This window comes from Pithys albifrons, chromosome 7 (assembly GCF_047495875.1).
Source record: "Pithys albifrons albifrons isolate INPA30051 chromosome 7, PitAlb_v1, whole genome shotgun sequence".
Classification (NCBI taxonomy): Eukaryota; Metazoa; Chordata; class Aves; order Passeriformes; family Thamnophilidae; genus Pithys; species Pithys albifrons.
Genome location: NC_092464.1, coordinates 32548945 through 32567428, shown reverse-complemented (window position 1 = coordinate 32567428; position 18484 = coordinate 32548945). Strand labels below are relative to the sequence as shown.

General features: G+C 40.3%; 1 protein-coding gene across 1 annotated transcript; it reads right to left on the bottom strand.

Moving 5' to 3' along the window:
• Nucleotides 1-7537: 7537 nt before the first annotated feature.
• IL6 (interleukin 6) lies at nucleotides 7538-10775 on the bottom strand. The gene is made up of 4 exons (XM_071560905.1): nucleotides 10487-10775; nucleotides 10269-10382; nucleotides 9902-10048; nucleotides 7538-7900 (listed from the first exon to the last, which is right to left on the bottom strand). Exons 1-4 carry the CDS (start codon nucleotides 10745-10747, stop codon nucleotides 7709-7711), a joined length of 714 nt encoding a protein of 237 aa, XP_071417006.1. The 5' UTR covers nucleotides 10748-10775; the 3' UTR covers nucleotides 7538-7708.
• Between the last annotated feature and the right edge of the window lie 7709 nt (nucleotides 10776-18484).

The window sequence follows — 18484 nt, the reverse complement described above, 5'->3', positions numbered from 1 at the left end:
GTGACCATATATCATTTTGCTAGTGCAGCTTTTCTAGTGCCTTTTTTCTAATGGTAACTTGAGATTAATGTAACCACTCATCTATCTTAAATTATGAAAGTATTTCAAATTCTGATCCTAATTACAGTAGTAAAGACATAATCTGTTGGTCCTTGATAGTGGCTTTAATCATGATCAGGAACATTTTTCTTTTTTTAAATCTAGCGTAACAATTCAACATGTTCAATACTGAGGGATGCCATATTCAGTGTGAAGTAACTCCATCAGATTTTGCATTTCACAAGAGTGTCCAGTACCCAAAATGCAATGGGTAGATGGACCCAAACACCTGCAGAAGTGTATTTCATGTGCCTTGTTCTGTGTCAGACATTTAGAGGTGTGGTTTGTGGGTCTCAACTGCCACATGGTTGCTCTGCTCTCCAAGCATGATAGTATTTATCAAGAGGTAGCGAAACAGGGAAGAGTCTCTTTCATTAGAAGTTTTACAAAAGCATGGATATTTCAAGCACAGGCCAGATTCTGTGACCTCCCCATCCTGAAAATTTCTCTTGAAAATAGTTGCAAGTCAGTTTTCTTGAGACTTGGAATTATTGGATTATTATTGCTTAGGCAATTCTTATTTTAAGCACATTGGACAGCAAAGTTTTGGTAACTCACTGCTACTCAAGTATGTTTCAGGAACGTTACTAACATAGAACCCTTGGATTTTCTAATTGAGGGGGAAAAAGTCTTTCATGGTGTCTTCAAGTCAAGTTAAATTGAATGCCAAAATGTAGTATTTTTTTATTTATACATACAGACTTCTATTCCATGTAGTGTGCTTTCTGTAATTAAAAGGTGAGTAAAACTCCCTAAATAAATACTCATTTTTTTCTTCTAGAAAAAAAAGTAGTATTAATCATAAGTGTTGGTAATTAATTGTAAGGTTGCAAAAAAAATTTGGAGTTTTCCATGTTTAAAAATGAAGAAATCTTTGGTAGCAATATTTTGAAGTTACTTTGCTGTTTTTGTCATTTTCATAAAATTTAGATGTGCTTATAAGGGCAGATCAGTTTTCTGTGAAGTTGTGCATTAAACAGATTTCTATGAAGAATCGTAATTCCCTAAAATAAGTTAAGCAAATGTGCTAGTTTTAGCAAGACTGGGGGTTTTTGGTGGTACTAGGGAGAAGAGGGCAGCTCTCTGGAGTGAAGGGGAAGGACTGTCATATTTGTCAAGGCTGCAGGCTGAAGACTTAAGTTAGGTGTTACTTGTTCCAAGTGTTGATGTGTTTTGCCTTTCTGTCCTCCCAGTAAAACTTTCTCAAGTTTTATTTTACTGTCAGATGGGAGACTGTTGGAAAAGAACAAATACGAGCTCCCCTGTTTGACTGTATTGATCTCTGTCAGTGAATCAGTGGCTTCCGCAGCCAGATATGAATTCTTTTCTGTGGTGAGGTTTGTGATGCAGTCCTGTGAGACCACATGGGAATTCAGTGTTGGAATAAACTCAGTGAGTGTAGTTATTGAAAACTGAGCTGTGACTTCCACAGCTGAGCTCAAGGCCACTGTCTAGATGTGTGAAATAAAATCATTGATGCCTTCCTGTGTTCTGTGGAGATTGCACTAACTTTCAGGTATCCAGCTGATCTTATCTGGAGATAGGGATTGTTTGGCTTTGTACTTCATGCCTTCAAAGTGGAAGTGGAGTGTGCTTGTGGTTGCCTTAGTGTCAGGGGAAATACCGCAGGCAAGAGGCTGTCCCTGGAGCCTGTCGTACCTGGTGACAAACAATTGTGCAAGGCACCAAGAGGAATGTTTCCATCTGAACCAGTCTTAAGAATATCCAAGGTTGTTCTGTTCGCTACCCTGCTTGCCGAAAGTGAAGGCATCTTGAGGTTTTTAGTGCAAGAAAAATGCCCTGTTCTCTGTCTCGAGTGACCTGCAGTCCTGTGCCCATGGTGCTTGCACATCAGGACAACAATATTTCTCCTTGTCAGAAGGTGCTGGTCTGTCTCTTGGCCTCCTGTGAAAATGACAAAGGTAGCAGTGGCTTTCCTTTGGTCTCCAAGGAGGATGTCTGTGAGTGAAGAATTGTTCTTAACTCAGGACTGAAGAAATGTACTGTTTCTTCTCTAGCCAGTCTGTGAGTGAAATACCAGCAAAGTGCCAGGAGCTTATGGTGGGCAAGGAGCAATACAGTGTCCTGCCATCTGAGTATCTTGTTTGCTGGCACACTGACTGCACCAGATGCTGCTGGTTTTACCATTCAGGAACAATTTCTATATTTTTTAATCATTCCTGTATTTTCTTAAAACTGCCTCTCCCATTACTGTATTCATGTGAAATCGGAAGATCAGATACAACCTGGTACCGTTTGGTAATGGTGGTGGGCAGCAGCTCTTCAGCACTCAGTGGTGACAGGCCCTTTAACAGGGCATCTCCTACCAGCTCAGCTCTAAGGAGCAGCCCTGACATGTAGGCACAGCAAGCAGTGCAAAGAGGGATAAAGGCAGGCCAAGGGGTGAGGAAAGAGGGGAGGGACAGAGTTAGGGTTCTGAAAAGACTATAAAGACAGGGAGGTCAGTCAGAACAACTACACAGGGTTTTAAAAACGGACAAGATTTTTAAAGGTGACAGTGAAGTAAGAAGTGAGAAAAATGCATGCACATCAGAGAAGGAGGCACAGAGCCCTGTGATACCTGGTGTGATGCTGAGGGAGCCTTGAGTTTGCTGGTTTTCTTGGTCTTAGTGTTTTGGCTGTGGATCTGCTCATAGCAAGCTGTGAAAAAAATGGCAAGTTTTATGTCATTACTAAACAGGAGAAAAAAAAGGTCTGGATTTCAGTAAAAATTTGTTCTTAATAAATTAACCTAGAGAGGAACCTACCCGTTTGCTCCAAAAATTCTTCATGGAGTGGCAAGTTGTGAGGCAAAATTAAGGTGATAGGAAGTTTGGAACAGCTATTTCCTTCTGCTACAAATTGCTGTTGTGGACATGGCTGGTACAAAGTAACTGTACTTTATCTCATCAGTTATGGAACAGAGGCTATATGCTTTTTTCCTTGAATTAATGTATGAGCAAAACTCCTATTAGCTTGAACTATAGCTTTTAAACACTGCAGACCAAAGCAATGTGCAGAATTTTGTCACAGCAAGCCCCTGTGTTGGTGATGTATAAAACCCATGCTTTGCTGCTTTGTATGTCTATATTCCAAAATGGTGTAGGTGACAAAGTGCTGCTTAAGACTAGTCTTCTTGCATTGCATTGTAAGTGAAACAGAGATCTAACTTACTGCTTTTTATCAGGCAAATATACCCTGGATATTTTTGGAGCTATTTTGTTACAGGCTTGGAATTTAGGCTATGATGATACTGATGGTATTTGGAAATTAAAGCTCATTACATCAGTTTTCACCACAGGAGTAGAGGTCACATCCTGTTAAATGTCATATGACTAATCTAATTTTTACAAATAACCCTTTAAATGCAATTTCTGAGTACTTTTCCATGATGGTGTGTGATGCAATAGCCATTTCTTGGTTAAGCTTGTGGGTTATATGCATTGTTTCCTGGTTATGCTTATGTTAATTCTGGATTAGAGGATGGGTGAGATGGAGGGAATGCTTATCTGCTAAGTGGAAAAGGGTATCTACTAAAAAGGGTGTTTGCTAAGTGGAAAATGATACTTTGGCAAGGCAAATCAAATCTCAGTGTTCTGATTCTGAAGATGAATGTTTAATTTTTAGAAAAAAAATAGATTTACTCATGAAAGATTGAATCTTCTTAGATTCTGATCAATAAATAGAAATTCAAATTGCAAAATTTCTGTATCATGTTTTCTGATGACTGCCAAGATTAGTCCTGAAAATACACGAAAATTTGCTTAAGTATGTTTAGATTATAGGAAGTTGATTTTGCTAGAGGAAGGAAATGCTACTTCAGTGTTGAAGACTGCAGAGGTTGCATTTTTTGGGAGCAAGGGGATGGGTTTTGGTTTTCCTCTTATCAAGAAGAAGGAAATTACTATTTAATCATTTGACTTGAGAAGCAAGGTTTTACAGAAAGAGTCCCACCCAGTATCACAAGGTTTGTAGTTATTTTTATGTATATATGTGTGTGTGTGTGTGTGTGTGTGTATATATTTGATAGCATCTCTTGACTATTAGGATGTGACTTTTATATATACTACTGCATACTTACATTGGCATCATTTTATCTTTAAAATTGAATGTGGAAAAGATTATTAGTCACAAATAACAGTGGTAAAGTTAGGGGGAAGTTTCCCATCAAACTAAGCCAACTTAATGGCTCATACTGCTGAAAAGTGATCTTGCTCTCATGCTTTTCTGGTGGTGTAACTCTTCCATCTCTTGTAGCATTAGCTTGGTCTTGCTGACCTTGCCTACCATCAGCCATTAATAAAATCTGTAAAGGCACTAGACACATGGGCAGTTTTTGAAGTAGCTGTTATTGTTTCTGACAAAATTCAGTGTTTACACCAGTACCTCGGCTTACTGGGTAGGGGATGGTACTGCAGCTTGGAAAGTCAGTCAGGCTGAAATGTTTTCCACTTTTTTCTTAGTAATTTAAGCAGAGAAAAAGCATGGTAAAAAAATAGAAAAATGATACTCCAGAGACTATCACTGAAAAGAAAGTATTTTTGTATTACAGATTACTTTAATAGTAGGTTGCATTCTGTCTTTTTAATTTTTTGAGGTTTTGTTGGGATTTTTCCCTCTCTGATCCAGCACTCTAGTGTTACAGCCACTCAACTGAGGGATATCTTACAGTCTTTAACACTGTTTCTTAATACTGTGGGCTTTTTCTTTTGTACTGTAGAGTGTATGCATGCTTTTCAACATAGCTTTACCCTCTTCCTTCACTGGGATTTCAAAATCAGAATGAAGGGAGCTGGTAATCTGTTGAGCATTCCAGAATCTCAGTATGAGGTTAACAAGTAGGGATGCAATGGAAGGGGAAGCCTGGTCCTGTACAGCAGCAGGGAAAATGCTGCTTTGCTGGGTAATTTCCTATTTTTTTGAGGTAATTATTAACAAATCTGGTTTTGTTTGGGTTGGTTTGGGGTTTTTTTGATCATTGTTTTGGTTTTGGGGGAATTTTTTTTGCCTTGCTCAGTGAGTTAGCTGTCAGTTAGGAGGAGCTCTCTTCTTTTGGAATGTTGAGGTATTTCATGGTGGCTAAATGTAGTTAGGAATACTCATTTTCAATCTTGTTCTGTTTTTTTATGTGTTTGTGCTGGTCTACCAACTAAAATAAATGTCTGTGTGTGTTTTTGATTGTTGACAAATACTTTCTAAACAGCGAACTGGGAAAAGGACAAAAAGTTGGTTCATTTGAGAGGCCCCATAACATGCTCAACAGTGGTTACATCTCCTCTGACTTCATATGAATTCCTCACTGCAAATCTTCCTGTGCCACAAGCACCAGTGAGTGTTGGTTTCAGCAAGTGGTGCTTATTGTGGGGGTAGTCCCTGAAGTTGGCATTGTGACATCAAATGGTGGACAGCAAGGCAGCTGCTGCACTGAAGTACCCTGAGAACTGCAGGTGCCTGTGGAGGAGCCACAGGTAAAATAATGGGAGCTCAGCATGAGCAATATCCTTTGCTCCAGGAAGGACTCAGAAGTTGACCTCCCCACCCAACAATCTTTGCTCATTCTCTACATCCTAAAATGTGGCAGCATTTAGGTCTTTATCAGAACTGCAGACAACTTGGGCTGGCTGCCAGCTGAAGAGTGCTGGTGGGAGGTGTGGGCTCTTGTCTATCAAGACAATTTGCAAGGCATTTTAGTACTTCAATTTGTAGATACTTTCTGACATTTAAGGAGGAGATTCAGTGTCAAGTTTGTTTCACTCTAGCCTACAGAGTAATTAGTGATTTCAGACAGCCACTTTCTACTGGGAGAGGTGAAACCAGGAAATGCCTTTCCTTTTGGTCTGTTTTTGGGGTTTTTTGCCCTCTCTGTTCTCACATAGGGTCCAGTGTGGCATCTCATAACATATTTGTGTCTCATAACTATTATTGTGATAACAAGGGCCAGAATTATCTCTAACCAAATGGTCACTAGAAAAAGTCTCTGTGAAGGTAAGCAGTGAAAAAGCCAAACCAGGCTTTCCCATGTTTCCTACCATGTGCCAGGACAGCTAAAGCAGTATCTTGCTGTGAGGAAAAACTTCACCACAGACATCTCTAAAGCGACCACCTTCAGGTCTCCTCATTCTTTCTAAAGATATTGCACAATTTGAGACAACTGTTTTACCATATTGGGCAAAGCAGTGGTTTGTTTTCTTTTGAGCATCTGAGATGTGGGCAGTGGCTGAACTGGTCACTGTTTTGGCATCCCCAGTGGTGGAATGCATATGTGGACAATCAGATCGCTCAGAGGAAGAAGAGAATTGACTGTCATTCTTATCCACATTCCAAGTCATGCCTTTCATCTCCTCATCTTCACTGCTGTGCTGGAAGAGAGAGGATAATTAATATTCTATGAATTTTAGAGACAAAGCTTGAGGGACTTCTGCTGCCTGCATCCCTTGTGTGGTATGAGAATTCCTCCAAGTTTGGGTATATGAGGTACCTTCACAGCTCCAGTGCTGCAGATGATGCAGCTAAGGAAAGTTTCATCGGTTTGGTACTTGGGCTTAGGTCCTGTTTTGGGTTTTTTTAATATACAATATTCAAGAATATGCATTCATGGTATATTACCTATCCATGCTAGTGGAATGTAAATGTTAAAAGGTGAATGCATTAGATCATCAATGGTCCTTGACATCTCAGCAGCAATATGTTGATTTATATTGCCTAAGGAAAGAACCTAAGATTTTTTTTCTGTTTCTTGGGGAGGAGGGAGAAATGTTTAATCAAACTGGGAAAATTCCCTTGGATGACAGCAATAAAACTAATCAAAAGACAGTATTAATGTCAAAGTGGTTAATGTGGTTGTCTCTTTGTTTTATTTATTTAAAAGAGATTGCTTAACTTGTAAGGACATCCTTACAAACAATTACAACTTTATGGAGTATTCCTTATTAAATATAGGGGAGTTACTGTTCATTTGTTTCTCAGGAGCAATTATGGATTATGGTGTTCATTCTTAAGTGCCATGTTCAGTGCATCTAGTTCCTTTATATCCAATTTTATGAATTATATGTTCATCAAGTTGTCTGTGTATGTGTGTACGTATCTGCTATGTAGATAACTGACCTAATTGTACAGCTAAATGCTTGACAGTGGTTATTCTGATAATTGCAGGTATTAACAACTGGATATATTAGAGTACCTTAGTCTTATTTAAAGTTCACACGGGTTATACAGGCCTTTTTTTAAAATCAGCTTTTATTTGTTTTAAAAATATAAAAAAGTCATAAATACAATCTTTCAAATACTTTAAAAACATAAGGTATACAATTTTTTCTGTGTTCTGAAAGTATTTTTTGTTGAATAAGTATTAAATAAGTTTCTATTCTGAATAGTACCATTAGAAAGGAAATATGTCCTTTGCTTAAATTATTTCTAAATATTAAAAATATAAATAAGAAACATTAGAAACTAATAAATATCTTAAATACAATAAATAAATTCCTAGAAGGAAATGAGAATGTGTATAAATTCTAACCATTGTTACTATTTCTGGTTCTTTAAACAGAACAACACTGTCATCTGCCACATGACAGATTTGTAACAAAGGATTGTGCCTGAACTAGAACATTCAAGCACTCAAACTCCTGGTATTTTTCAAGTAGCGCACAGCCCTCACTGTTTTCTCCATAAATGAAGTAAAGTTTCGGAGGATGAGGTGGGTGGTGATTTTCTCTACCCAGTTCTTACTGGACTTCAGCTTTGTGCGGAGGGATTCCTGGGCAGCTGCATCCGGGATGATCACTTCTTCAGGATTCATCACCTTTGAAAAAGACAATATCCTGGTTAAAACACTGTAATTGAGCTTGTTGGAGAGCATCAGTTTGTATGTTCTCAACCAGCTGCATATCCACCCTTGCTGTACTGCAGACAACAGCCCTCCCTGGGAGCTGTGCTTCCTTCCAGCCGTGCTTCTGTGGAGGGGTTTGAGGAATGCTGTTGCCTGCTACAATTACTGTGTAAGAATCTTTGACCTATACTGTTTATTCTGGTTTGAATGCAACATCTGGCATCATGGTCCAACACTCTGCAGTGAGTAGATCGATGCACCTGTCCTATCTGGCAGCCATGTGGGTAGGTGGGAAGGTACTGATCATGGTTTGTCCTAACCTGTACTGGCTGCTCCATCCTGAGTCTTAATTGGCTGATATTGGGAGTAAAAAGTCTCATGTTTTGTAGTAGATCAACAGTTTCCAAAGATGTCAGACTTGTTTACCTGCTTAATTCTTACTTTCTAGGCATTTAGTCACAGGGTGGAGACTGAGTGCCACCAACTTTCACTGATGTGTGGGAGCACAACTACATGATGAGTAAAAGGAGTTCACCTAAAGCTGATTTACAGCACTGAGCACCCAATACCTAAAGGCCTTTTAAGAACTTGTCCCAAGATGTGACGAGGTGACTTCTGAAAATGGTGTTACTCCAATCATAGAGTTTTCAATTTGGAATCCAGAGTTCTAACAAGTATCTGCTTTATTCTGTGTTTAGAATCTCTCTAGCCATTTAACAAGTGACAAAAGCGTGCAAGCCGCCTCCTGGAACATCTTTTTTTGTGAAATATAAGTATTCTTTCTGTCCAGATTACTTGGAAGTGGACTCTGATCACACCTGTTACTTGTATACCCACAGCTCCTTGTTGCACTCTGTAAAAGTTTGTGTATGGTTATCCAGACAGGTATTTTGCTGGTGAATCTATCTAACCACAAATGACAGATTCTGTCTTTGCTCTGCTTACCTTAAATGTTAGATTTTTCTCTCATAAAGAAAAATTTCTAACCTGAAGATCAAGAATTTTTCTCAAAAACTTCATGGTTTCTACAAGTACAGGCTTGATCACTGTGTTTAATTCTGTCTGTTCTGATTATATTCATCCCACTAATTAAAAAACCAAACCCTAGTCTCCCTCAGTTATGAAACAAACTTTCTACAAACTAATATATCAAGTTGGAAGCCAGTAGCCAGTTGCTGTCTTGTGACAGGGCTATTATTCTCAGCTAGCACTGTGTGACAAAAGCAGTTCAACTTCCTTTCACTCAAAAAAATGATGGTCATAAATCAGTATGTTAGGAAAGGTATGGGAAACACACAATGAGCTTTCACATGTCAAAAAGCACCTTGAAGGAAATAATGCCTCGAGACTTCTGCAGTCCCTACCTGGATGATTTTTTACTCAGGCAAGTAGGTTCCCCAATGACAAAGGAAATATTCATGTTAAGGATTATTAATGTGAGCCAGAACTACAGGAAATAAGTGAGTTTTCAAAGTGTGATCTTTTAAAGCTCTCCAAAACATGGAAAATGTCTGTCAGAAATTAAGAGCATTTAGTTTACCAATCAAAACAGTATTTGTAAAGAAAGATTTTTTCATGATTATTACAAGCAAAATATGTGCTTTATAATAGGCAGATGTCTTCCTTGATTTTTAAACTACTGATATCTTAATATACCATACAGCTTGTCTGAAAAGTTTGTTTTGGAGTGTTTTAAAGATCAGTAATATTGTAAAACTTTATTTGCTTTTTTAAAAATGCATTTAGTTGGTTTGGAAATTAGCAATAGAAAGTAGGAAAAAGGTTGTTCTTTAAGAAAATAAACCAAAATTTTATAAAACCTCTATGTTATTCATAAGGGTAAGATCAGAGCATAAGGAACTGTTACCTGCTTTTCAGTGGGAAATGTTCAGCTTCCTGTAACATCCTGTATCTCTGACTCCACATCAGTACTAAGACATAACAATTATCAGAGTGAATTTAAAACCAACTCACCATCTGTCTTATGATATGTGCCAGCTGCTCTGTACTATAAGATAGCGATTCAACGTTTTGATTTTCACTAGTAAAAGTTTCTTGCACGTATTTGAGGTATGTCCGAAATTTATAAAGCCCGCTGGAGATTTTTCTCAAGCACTTATCCTGAAATGAGAGAAAGGTGAGAAAGTCACTTAAAACTCAAAATGCCTTGATCACAGTGCTGTGTGTAGGTTAGCAGATGAGGCTTATACAGAGCGTGGAGGTCTGGCCAAAACCAGCTGGAGCCGGCAGAAATCTTTAGGTCAACTTCCACAATGTTTTTGAGCAGGCAAAATTGCCCCTGCTACATAGGATTAGATCAGAAAGGAAAGGGCTTCCTTGCCTCATCGAAGCCGGCGAGCAGACACCCATCTTCCTCTGTCACTTTGGGGAGGTTGAGGTTGTTCTGGAGGAGCATTTCCATGCTGTTCTCGCAGACGGTAAACTTCTCGCACATCTGGGGAGAGACACCAAGAAGTTTCGGTCGCACCGTGGCCGCAGGCAGCCACCCCCGGACCGGGCGTGTGAGCGAGTGCGAGCCGCGGGGCCGCTCGTACGCACCTCCCGCAGCAGCTGTACGGCCCGTTCGCGCAGCAGCAGCGCCAGCCGCAGGCTGCCGGGCAGCGCCGCCCGCCGTTCCGCCGCCGCCACCTCCGGCTCGGCCTCCCCCGAGGAGTCGGCGGCGGGCAGCGGGACGGCGGCGGCCGGAGGCAGCAGCAGGGCCAGCAGCAGGAGCAGCAGCGCCGGCAGCGCGGAGCGGAGCAGGGCGGGCGGCAGTCGGGCACGGGCACGGGCACAGCCACAACTCGCGGCAAACTTCATCGTGCGGCTGCTCGGCTCCGGCCCCGGCCCCTTCTCGTCGGTGAAGCTGGCGGGTTGAATGAGCTCCGGGCATCCCTGAACGTGTATTTATCGTGGGGGCTTCGAGATTATTCATGGCCTGGGAAAACCCAGCATGAGTACACGGATGGGGGTGTGCTTGAAGTATCGTGCCGGTTTGACAGAGCTTTTTGGAAGCGGGATTGTGAAACGGGGCCGGTGGAAACATGAAGTAATCCTACTCCGTAATTCCTCGAGGGCCGGCCTGCCCGCTGCACACGCCGAGGGCTCACCTGGCCCCACGGGGTCCCGGCGGGGCCGGCGCTGGAGCCCCCGCTCCCAGCCCGCAGCTCCAGCCGCACAGAAAGGCTTGGGAATCATACCTACCTACCCAGCTATGTACATGCATACATTATACATGCTATATGCTTTCATGGATTTTAATACTTTAAAATTTATGGTTTAATGTTTTATATTTGTGATTTATTTAAAATTTATGGTTTAACGTTTTAAAATTTTGCATGATGTATATTTATCTCTGTATTTTAGCTATTTTTATTATTTATGTATGTGAAACTGAGAGCCTCTGTTTAGGTGCAGGATATGTACAAGTTGTAACTTGCCTTTTTCCCTGTGAACTACATGGGGGCAGATTAAATACATCACATCCATACACTTTAAGTGGACCAAAGCCAACTCCTACAGCTCCTAAAGGAGGGTGGCTACAGGAAATGCCAGGACATTCCCTGTTATCTGCTGTCTTATCTTTTTCTGCCTACCTGGTAGGTGTTGTAGCAATTTTAACCTTTGGGAGACTCTTCACCCCGGGCAAGTGTGCCTCTTTAGATCAGTCTTGTAGACTGCAGCGTGAGTCAAACTGGGCAAGGCATGCTGACATTGAACTTTTGGAATGTCTTGAACTGATTTGGGCCAAACTTTTTTTTTAATATGAAATCAGTTCTGTTTTCTCACTCAATGAAACCTGGTTCTGCTATGAGAAGTGCTAACAGGAGGGTGCAGAGTGGAAAGAGCAGAACATGGGGCATAAGAGAGTTGATAGACAATACAGTGACTGATTTTGTGTGTCCTCATTTGGATTCTCCCTTTAAAAAAAGAGCAGATACTAGCTTGGATAGAGAGCCTCAAGAAAGAAGGAGGGTACTAATGCTTTTTATTTAATGTCTTGTCCTACCAGTAACAGAAAGGAAGCTGCAGTTATTTTGCCCACTGAAGAGATATCAGAGCTGGAACACAAGTGTGAGAGAGCAGTTTTCAACAGCAGCAATTGTCTCTGCCCAGGTCCCTGAGCACAGCAGAGGGGAGTTGCACAGTATCTGCTGTAATGTTAGCTCTCCCTTACCAGGTCTGTGGCGTTAGGCATAGAAGAAAGCATATCACTAACAATATATGTGACTAGTATAAATTAAAATATCCCATTGCAACTGTACAAAAGGATTACAATGCCAGACCAGATGAATTCAATGCCTGGTATTTGCCTTCTGATGACCCTCAGAGATAGATAGAGCAGCGAAAGAACTGCTGCCTACCTCTTTTTCCATTTGGGATAGCACATGGATGTACATGTCTCAGAAAGACATTTCCTTCCACTGCCAGGCGACTCATAGGCTGTCCCTGCAGACAGTCAAACTTTTTCTTTACCTAACCCAAGTGAAAATGCTGTTCTTAAAATGACCAAAACTTCGTAGAAGTCTATATTTCCACAATAAAATTTTTTCAGCAGGCATTTTGTAATTGAGTCTTGTGTGTAACTCTGTAAGTTTTAATTTTGTGACCTGATTTTATGAGTTGTCTTTTTCTTGTTTTGTCATGAAAGTATCAGTTCCTTAGCAATTTTCAGAGAACCTTTTTGTGCTGATCACATCAGTCTTGCTGGTATGTGTAGTTACATCTTAAGAGGGAAATAAAAGAAAGTTTCAACTGTTGTTCCTCATCTAAAAGTCTGCAAGCCTTCAGTTATTATTTTCTCATTTTGAGGTTTTGTTTACTTTTTTATATGAATGTCCATGTGACTTTGCAGAAGTACAAAGTATGCTTACATGCTCCAGTGGAAGTTGCTCATTAATGCCTTAGAAACTCCATTTGATAATCTAGGACCAAGCATAGCATTCGAGAGAAGAAGGGACTGGAATTTACATAATGGCATTAAAATGCTTCTTCTATTGCTCTGGACAGTTTCTTACGGAAAATCACTTATTTAATTGATACTGTACAAAATAGAAATACTCTGCTCTGATCTGTCTATAATAATAGTAAAAGTCTGAAGGGCTTAAAGGAGGTCATTTAATCCACACTGTACTATGCTGAGTTACACTGATTTATCAGTGGTCACATTGTTCAAAATATATTAAGCCCTGAACAAACAGCACTTGCTCATGAGTTACCTACAGGTCAGGAGATTTGCCTGGTACTTGAAATGGATAAGCAGTATTACTGAGACTCTAGGGCATAGTTTCTACATACCAAGGAATTTCTTTCCTGCATAGCATCTCTGTAATGCTGCCGATTACTGTTCTTGCATCCTTTTATTTCTATTGCACCTGATTTCACTGTACAGGTTATTTTTTTTTTCTTGTCATTTATACTATCAACCAGATGGCTGCATCTTGACATGTAAAACCTTCCTAAGGTGCAATTTTAGAAATTCTTAGTGTTTATCCAATTTTTTCTTCTGTCTGAGAAATGAGAATTACTACTGTCCATTTCTATAGAAGCACAGGGTCTAGTTCTGAATGTTGTAAAAAGTCTCTCCTGTCAGACTGGCCACACATGAAAATTGTTCCTGACTACAGTCAAGTGTGAGTTTATAGCCAGGGAGCCAATCCAGAGTCATCCCCATGTGTCGAACTCTTGTTTTGTAGAATCAGTGTGCAACTCACTGACCTGTTCAGAACAGGTTCTGTTTCTTCTAGAATTGTTTTACCCAGGAACAAGTCCATACCACTTTTGCTCCGAATCACCTGGGAGATTTGCAGGGCGGAGGCTGTTTTCAAGAGAGGTGGTTGACAACAGCATGGAAATGCTACTGCCACTGAAGAATTCAACAAACTGCACAGCTGTTAGGGTCGAAGCTTTTCTCCCCTCTTCTGTCAGCTGTCAGGCAGGTCTGCAAGGAGCCCTGCCATGGGCCAAGGCAAAAACCAGTGCTATTGGCAGCAACAGGAGACCTTGCTTGCTGAATGCTGCGAGTCAACTAAATGGCTACATAAAAGGCATTCCTAGATAGAAAAATAAGATATTTTAATAAAGTAGAATTACTAGGGTTGTAGTATGTTCCACTCTGATTTGTGTGATTTTACTTTTTCATTCTACTAACCTCCACTATGCTACAGTAGTAAGACAAACCACTGATACTTATTTGGGGATTGTGACTTAAAATGGTACTGTTGATAGTAAGAGAAACAATGCAACTGAAAATACGGTGTTCTATAGAAGTGTTAGATTGTGTGTGGAAGAAAATACCAATTGTCAGAAGACCATTCAAGGGTGATCATGGCAATGAATAAGCAAATAACTTCCAAATGTCTTAAATGAGGTGGAAAGTTGATGTCCAGTTCCCCTGACCTATTTTTAGTTGAATTCCTCAAATCTTGAATAAGGAAGCTTGAGTTCCTACAGATCTTGTAAAGAGTGTTGGAGTTCTTTGTAGTGTTAAACCAAGCTGCCCTGTGCTGTATTTGATATGAACAGGTTGAACAGGTCAGTAATACCCTGTGTTCATGTTTCTCATAAACAAACACTGCTTTGACAAGCTCCATGTCACCAAAGAACACCGGTGCACTTGCCTAACAGCCTGTTGCTTTTGTGACTTTGCAAGTTCTTTGATTCTCTGTTGTTTGCCAGGGAACTGCAGACCTGTTTGGGGATTTTTTGGTGAAAAACTATGGGGATTGCTCATTTTTCTTTCCTTAGGGAAAACATGCATAATTTTTAAACAAGGCTAGGATGTATAATAAGGCCTTTTTTTTCCCTTGAATGCATCATATGCAAATACCAGGGATTTCCTTGCCTTAAGGAAATCAGAGGTTTAAAGGAAAAATGTTTAGCTAACTTTAATCTTTGTCCTGGTTCTCAGCTTTATCTGCTTAATCTGAAGAAGAGAAATTGTGTCATGGTCTTCTCCAGTCAACTTCCAGGCAAACAGGTGGGCAGTCCTAGGTGAAAGAGGTCTTAAATGACTGTTCTTGGGGAATATCTGAATGCCACAAGTCACTTTAAATAGGTATATCTCCTTTAAATGACTGCAGGTAGTGTAATGCTGGAATGGGAACATGGTGACACTTGATGGTGAAACTAGATTTGCACTAGAAGCACTTTGCTGTTGTGGCTGCACTGATAAATGGCATCAGGAAGCAATTCCACAAACTTTTCTCAATGGAAGGAAGTTAGCTGTTGCTTGGTCTTCCTCACAGGACAGTGTGCATGTTGTGGTGCGTGGTACCTCTCCATAGGGCTGCATGAGGCAACAGAGCAGAGAACTGGCTGAGTTAGAAATACAGCAGTGGGTTTTAGTCTTTCACAAGCACAGTTTCACAGCACCTGCATGTTGTTATCTGGCTTATTTGTGAGCATTACCCACTATGGCAACATGCTGTTTTAACAAGGATCCCATTTTTAGGAGCATTGTGTTTTGAATTTCTTAGGGCTGTACTTCTAAAGAAAATCTCTTTCCTCTTTTAAAGATAAATTGACTATAAATTCCACTTGTGTTCAAGGAACCTCTTGGTTCCCTTTAAGATTTCTTTCTAAGCATGAAGAAGAAATTTCAAAGAAATTGTATGATGAAGGAGAAGAGGGAGGGAAAATTACCCGGGAAGCTGATGAAGCTGAAAAGAGAACACAGTGAAGAGTCTGAGAGTATGGGAGGTACTTAATGATGTAAGTATTTATCTCTGTTCTTTGCCATTGTTGTTTGTAATTAGATGTAGATTGTGTTTTACAAAGCATTCCCGAGCCAAGTTCTTCCTCCAAGGAGCTTGCTCAATGCAAAAGGAAACTGAAGAGGTGTCAATATTTACCTATAATCACACTTAAGAAAACATACCCAGTCTAGTTCAGCTCAGTAAATAGAGGATCTATTCCACTCTTATATAAAAGTTCATGTGTTGCTCAATGAGGTATCTGTAATGATCTAGATGTTTACCCTTGTTCATGCCCAATGTTTTTGTGCCAATAATCTCACCATCAGACTGTTGTCTCGAATGGTTTGATATTTAGCCATGCATGCTCCTTCTTCTTTTCCTGGTGATTGCCTTTCTGTGACATTGAAAATTACCTGCACATAACCCAAGTCACTTAATGAAATTTTTGTGTTTTTTCCTCGATAGCAGCAGTTTCTCTCAGCACTGAGAACAGAAGTTGGGTGGTATCAGCAGTTATTTTTGCCGCTGTATGCATAATGACGCAAGAGAGAGTACTTCTCGTGCTCTGCGGCATTTTATTTCTACCTCAGAGCTTAGAATAGGGAAATAATGCTGAGTGTGGGTAGATGTAATTTATATCCCATCTGAATATAATGAGACATGTAGACTGTCCAGCTGGAGGGCTATCTTTCACATATGCTATAACATGGTAGCACTGCTTAACAGGGCCACTGATAGAAGTATTGTGACTCCATTATTAGAATCAGATGCAAGGCTGCAGTGCATTCCTTTTGGGAGATAACTTTTAAATAGTACTTTATATGTGTAGAAAATTTGTCTTAGCAGATAAGTAACTAGAAAACCAAAATGCACTATGCTCGTGCAGTAAATTTTGTGTGGTTTTCTAAAAGTTTTTTAGCTTAAGAGCACAGTGGAGCTGCTGTGGAATTTGCCACTTTGTTCATATATTTGGCCTTATAAACTTGTTGAGAAACCTGAATATCACTCCTCAGAACCTTATGCATTGGGGCATTTGAGTCTTTCTTCCTTTTGGGGTGAGTTCTAGCAAACTCCTTTACTATTCTAAACTGAATTTGTGAAAGGTAATCTACTTACTGTAGCAGGAGCCCTTTCTAATTACATGCCATCACACTATAATAGCATTAATAAGTTGTGCTGGATCCAGAAATATTCACTCTTCCCACACGGATGAAGCAAAAGTGTCCTGGTCACCAGATTGGCTGAAAGCCTTTGATCCCATCACCAGAGGATTTGAGTGGTCTAGGTCCAACTAGGTTTTTCCTTCAGATGGCCAATTAGATGGTTTGATGCTTTTTGTTTAGATTGCTCAACCAGGATGTGGGAGATGTTGAATCATATCCCTTCCCTGTTTAAAGGGATTATGAACCTAGATTTACTCCTTTACAGGAAAGACCTCCAACTCCTAAGAAGAATCTTGGCCAAGAGGTTTTCCTACCTCTCTTCTTAAAGTGAACAATTTTTTGTCACAAAGTGGAGATCAGGAGCCTGTGTGCCACCTTGGTGGTTTGAGTGGGATTCCAGAGAAAGTTTCCTCAAAAATGTAGTACAAAAATTCAGACCTTAGGCAGAAATAAAAAGTGATCACTCTGACCTCAGAGCTGTTGAGTAAGCCTGGGCATGGGTAAAGGCCTTGCTTCCTCCATGAGCTGCCTTTTGAGAGGAAGAGCTGATCTGTATGGTGAAACCCAGGAGAAATGGTTGTCAGATCCTCCCTGGCAAAGGGTCCTGGCTGCCTGGCAGATATGTCTGCTTTCCGAAAGGGAAAAGCTCCTCTCCCTGGAGTTTCTTATGGGCTGGTGCAAGAGCTCCTCAGCAACACACCAGCCCTCTCACATCCCTTCCTCAGCAGGTGCTCTGTCCATGCCTGATAGGGGAACACCACAGCTCTGCCTGCTCTTGTCAGGTGCTTCTTTCTGTAAGTCCCTTGGTATTTCTTGTTCAAAATGCAGAATGTACTCTGTTTCCCCTGCTGATGTTAAAAATGTACGCAAGTCCAAAAGTTAAAAATAAAAACCAGAAGCAGTCAAGTTGAACTGCTTTGATACGAAACTAATCCTCCAGCCCTTCCCTATGCCTGAAGCTACATGGGACAAAAGCAGTTTTAGTGTGGAGAGGGAACTGGTTGGGTATTTCCCTTTGTGCTTTAGCTCAGCATCATCAGCTCTCACTCTCTGCTGCTCTTGCTTTGATCTTCATTGTTACTTACAAATGCTCAAGTCTTGGGATTTCTATGGTCTACTTTTTTTCTGATACTTCTTGTCTGTATTTGTCAGCAATTTGAAAGTGCCTGGACTTTCAAAACCTGTCTATGTGAAGGCAGCAAAGGGTACTTTTTTTTAATTCCCTATGAATACAGTAACTATTGGCAAACATGAACAGAAAGCAAAGACCTTGATCAGAATTACAGTCCATTTTCAGAAAGGATAAATTAAAATTTGCATTTCATTTCACAGTATTTTCATTATGTGTTTGCAGTAGTCTATGCAAATTTTCAGGTGAGAAGTTGCATATTTTATACATTTTGTAAAATTACTGCTTTCTAAAATTGGATTTTCTATGCTTTATTTTTAAAAGTCATATAGAAGACATTCAATGGAGACTGCTATGCTCTTACCACCTGCATGCTAAATCTCCCACTTAACCTTGGTGCCAAATGGCTATTTAGTGAAGTCTGCTGCTTTCTGCCTAATATTTAGCATATGGTTCCACAACTGTTGCAAGCTGATATAGAAACACAGAAGCATACATCGGTGTGCTGCCCCCAGGTTTATTTATTAATCAAATCTAGTTTAATGCTCTTTCAGTGAGCTCTGCTGTC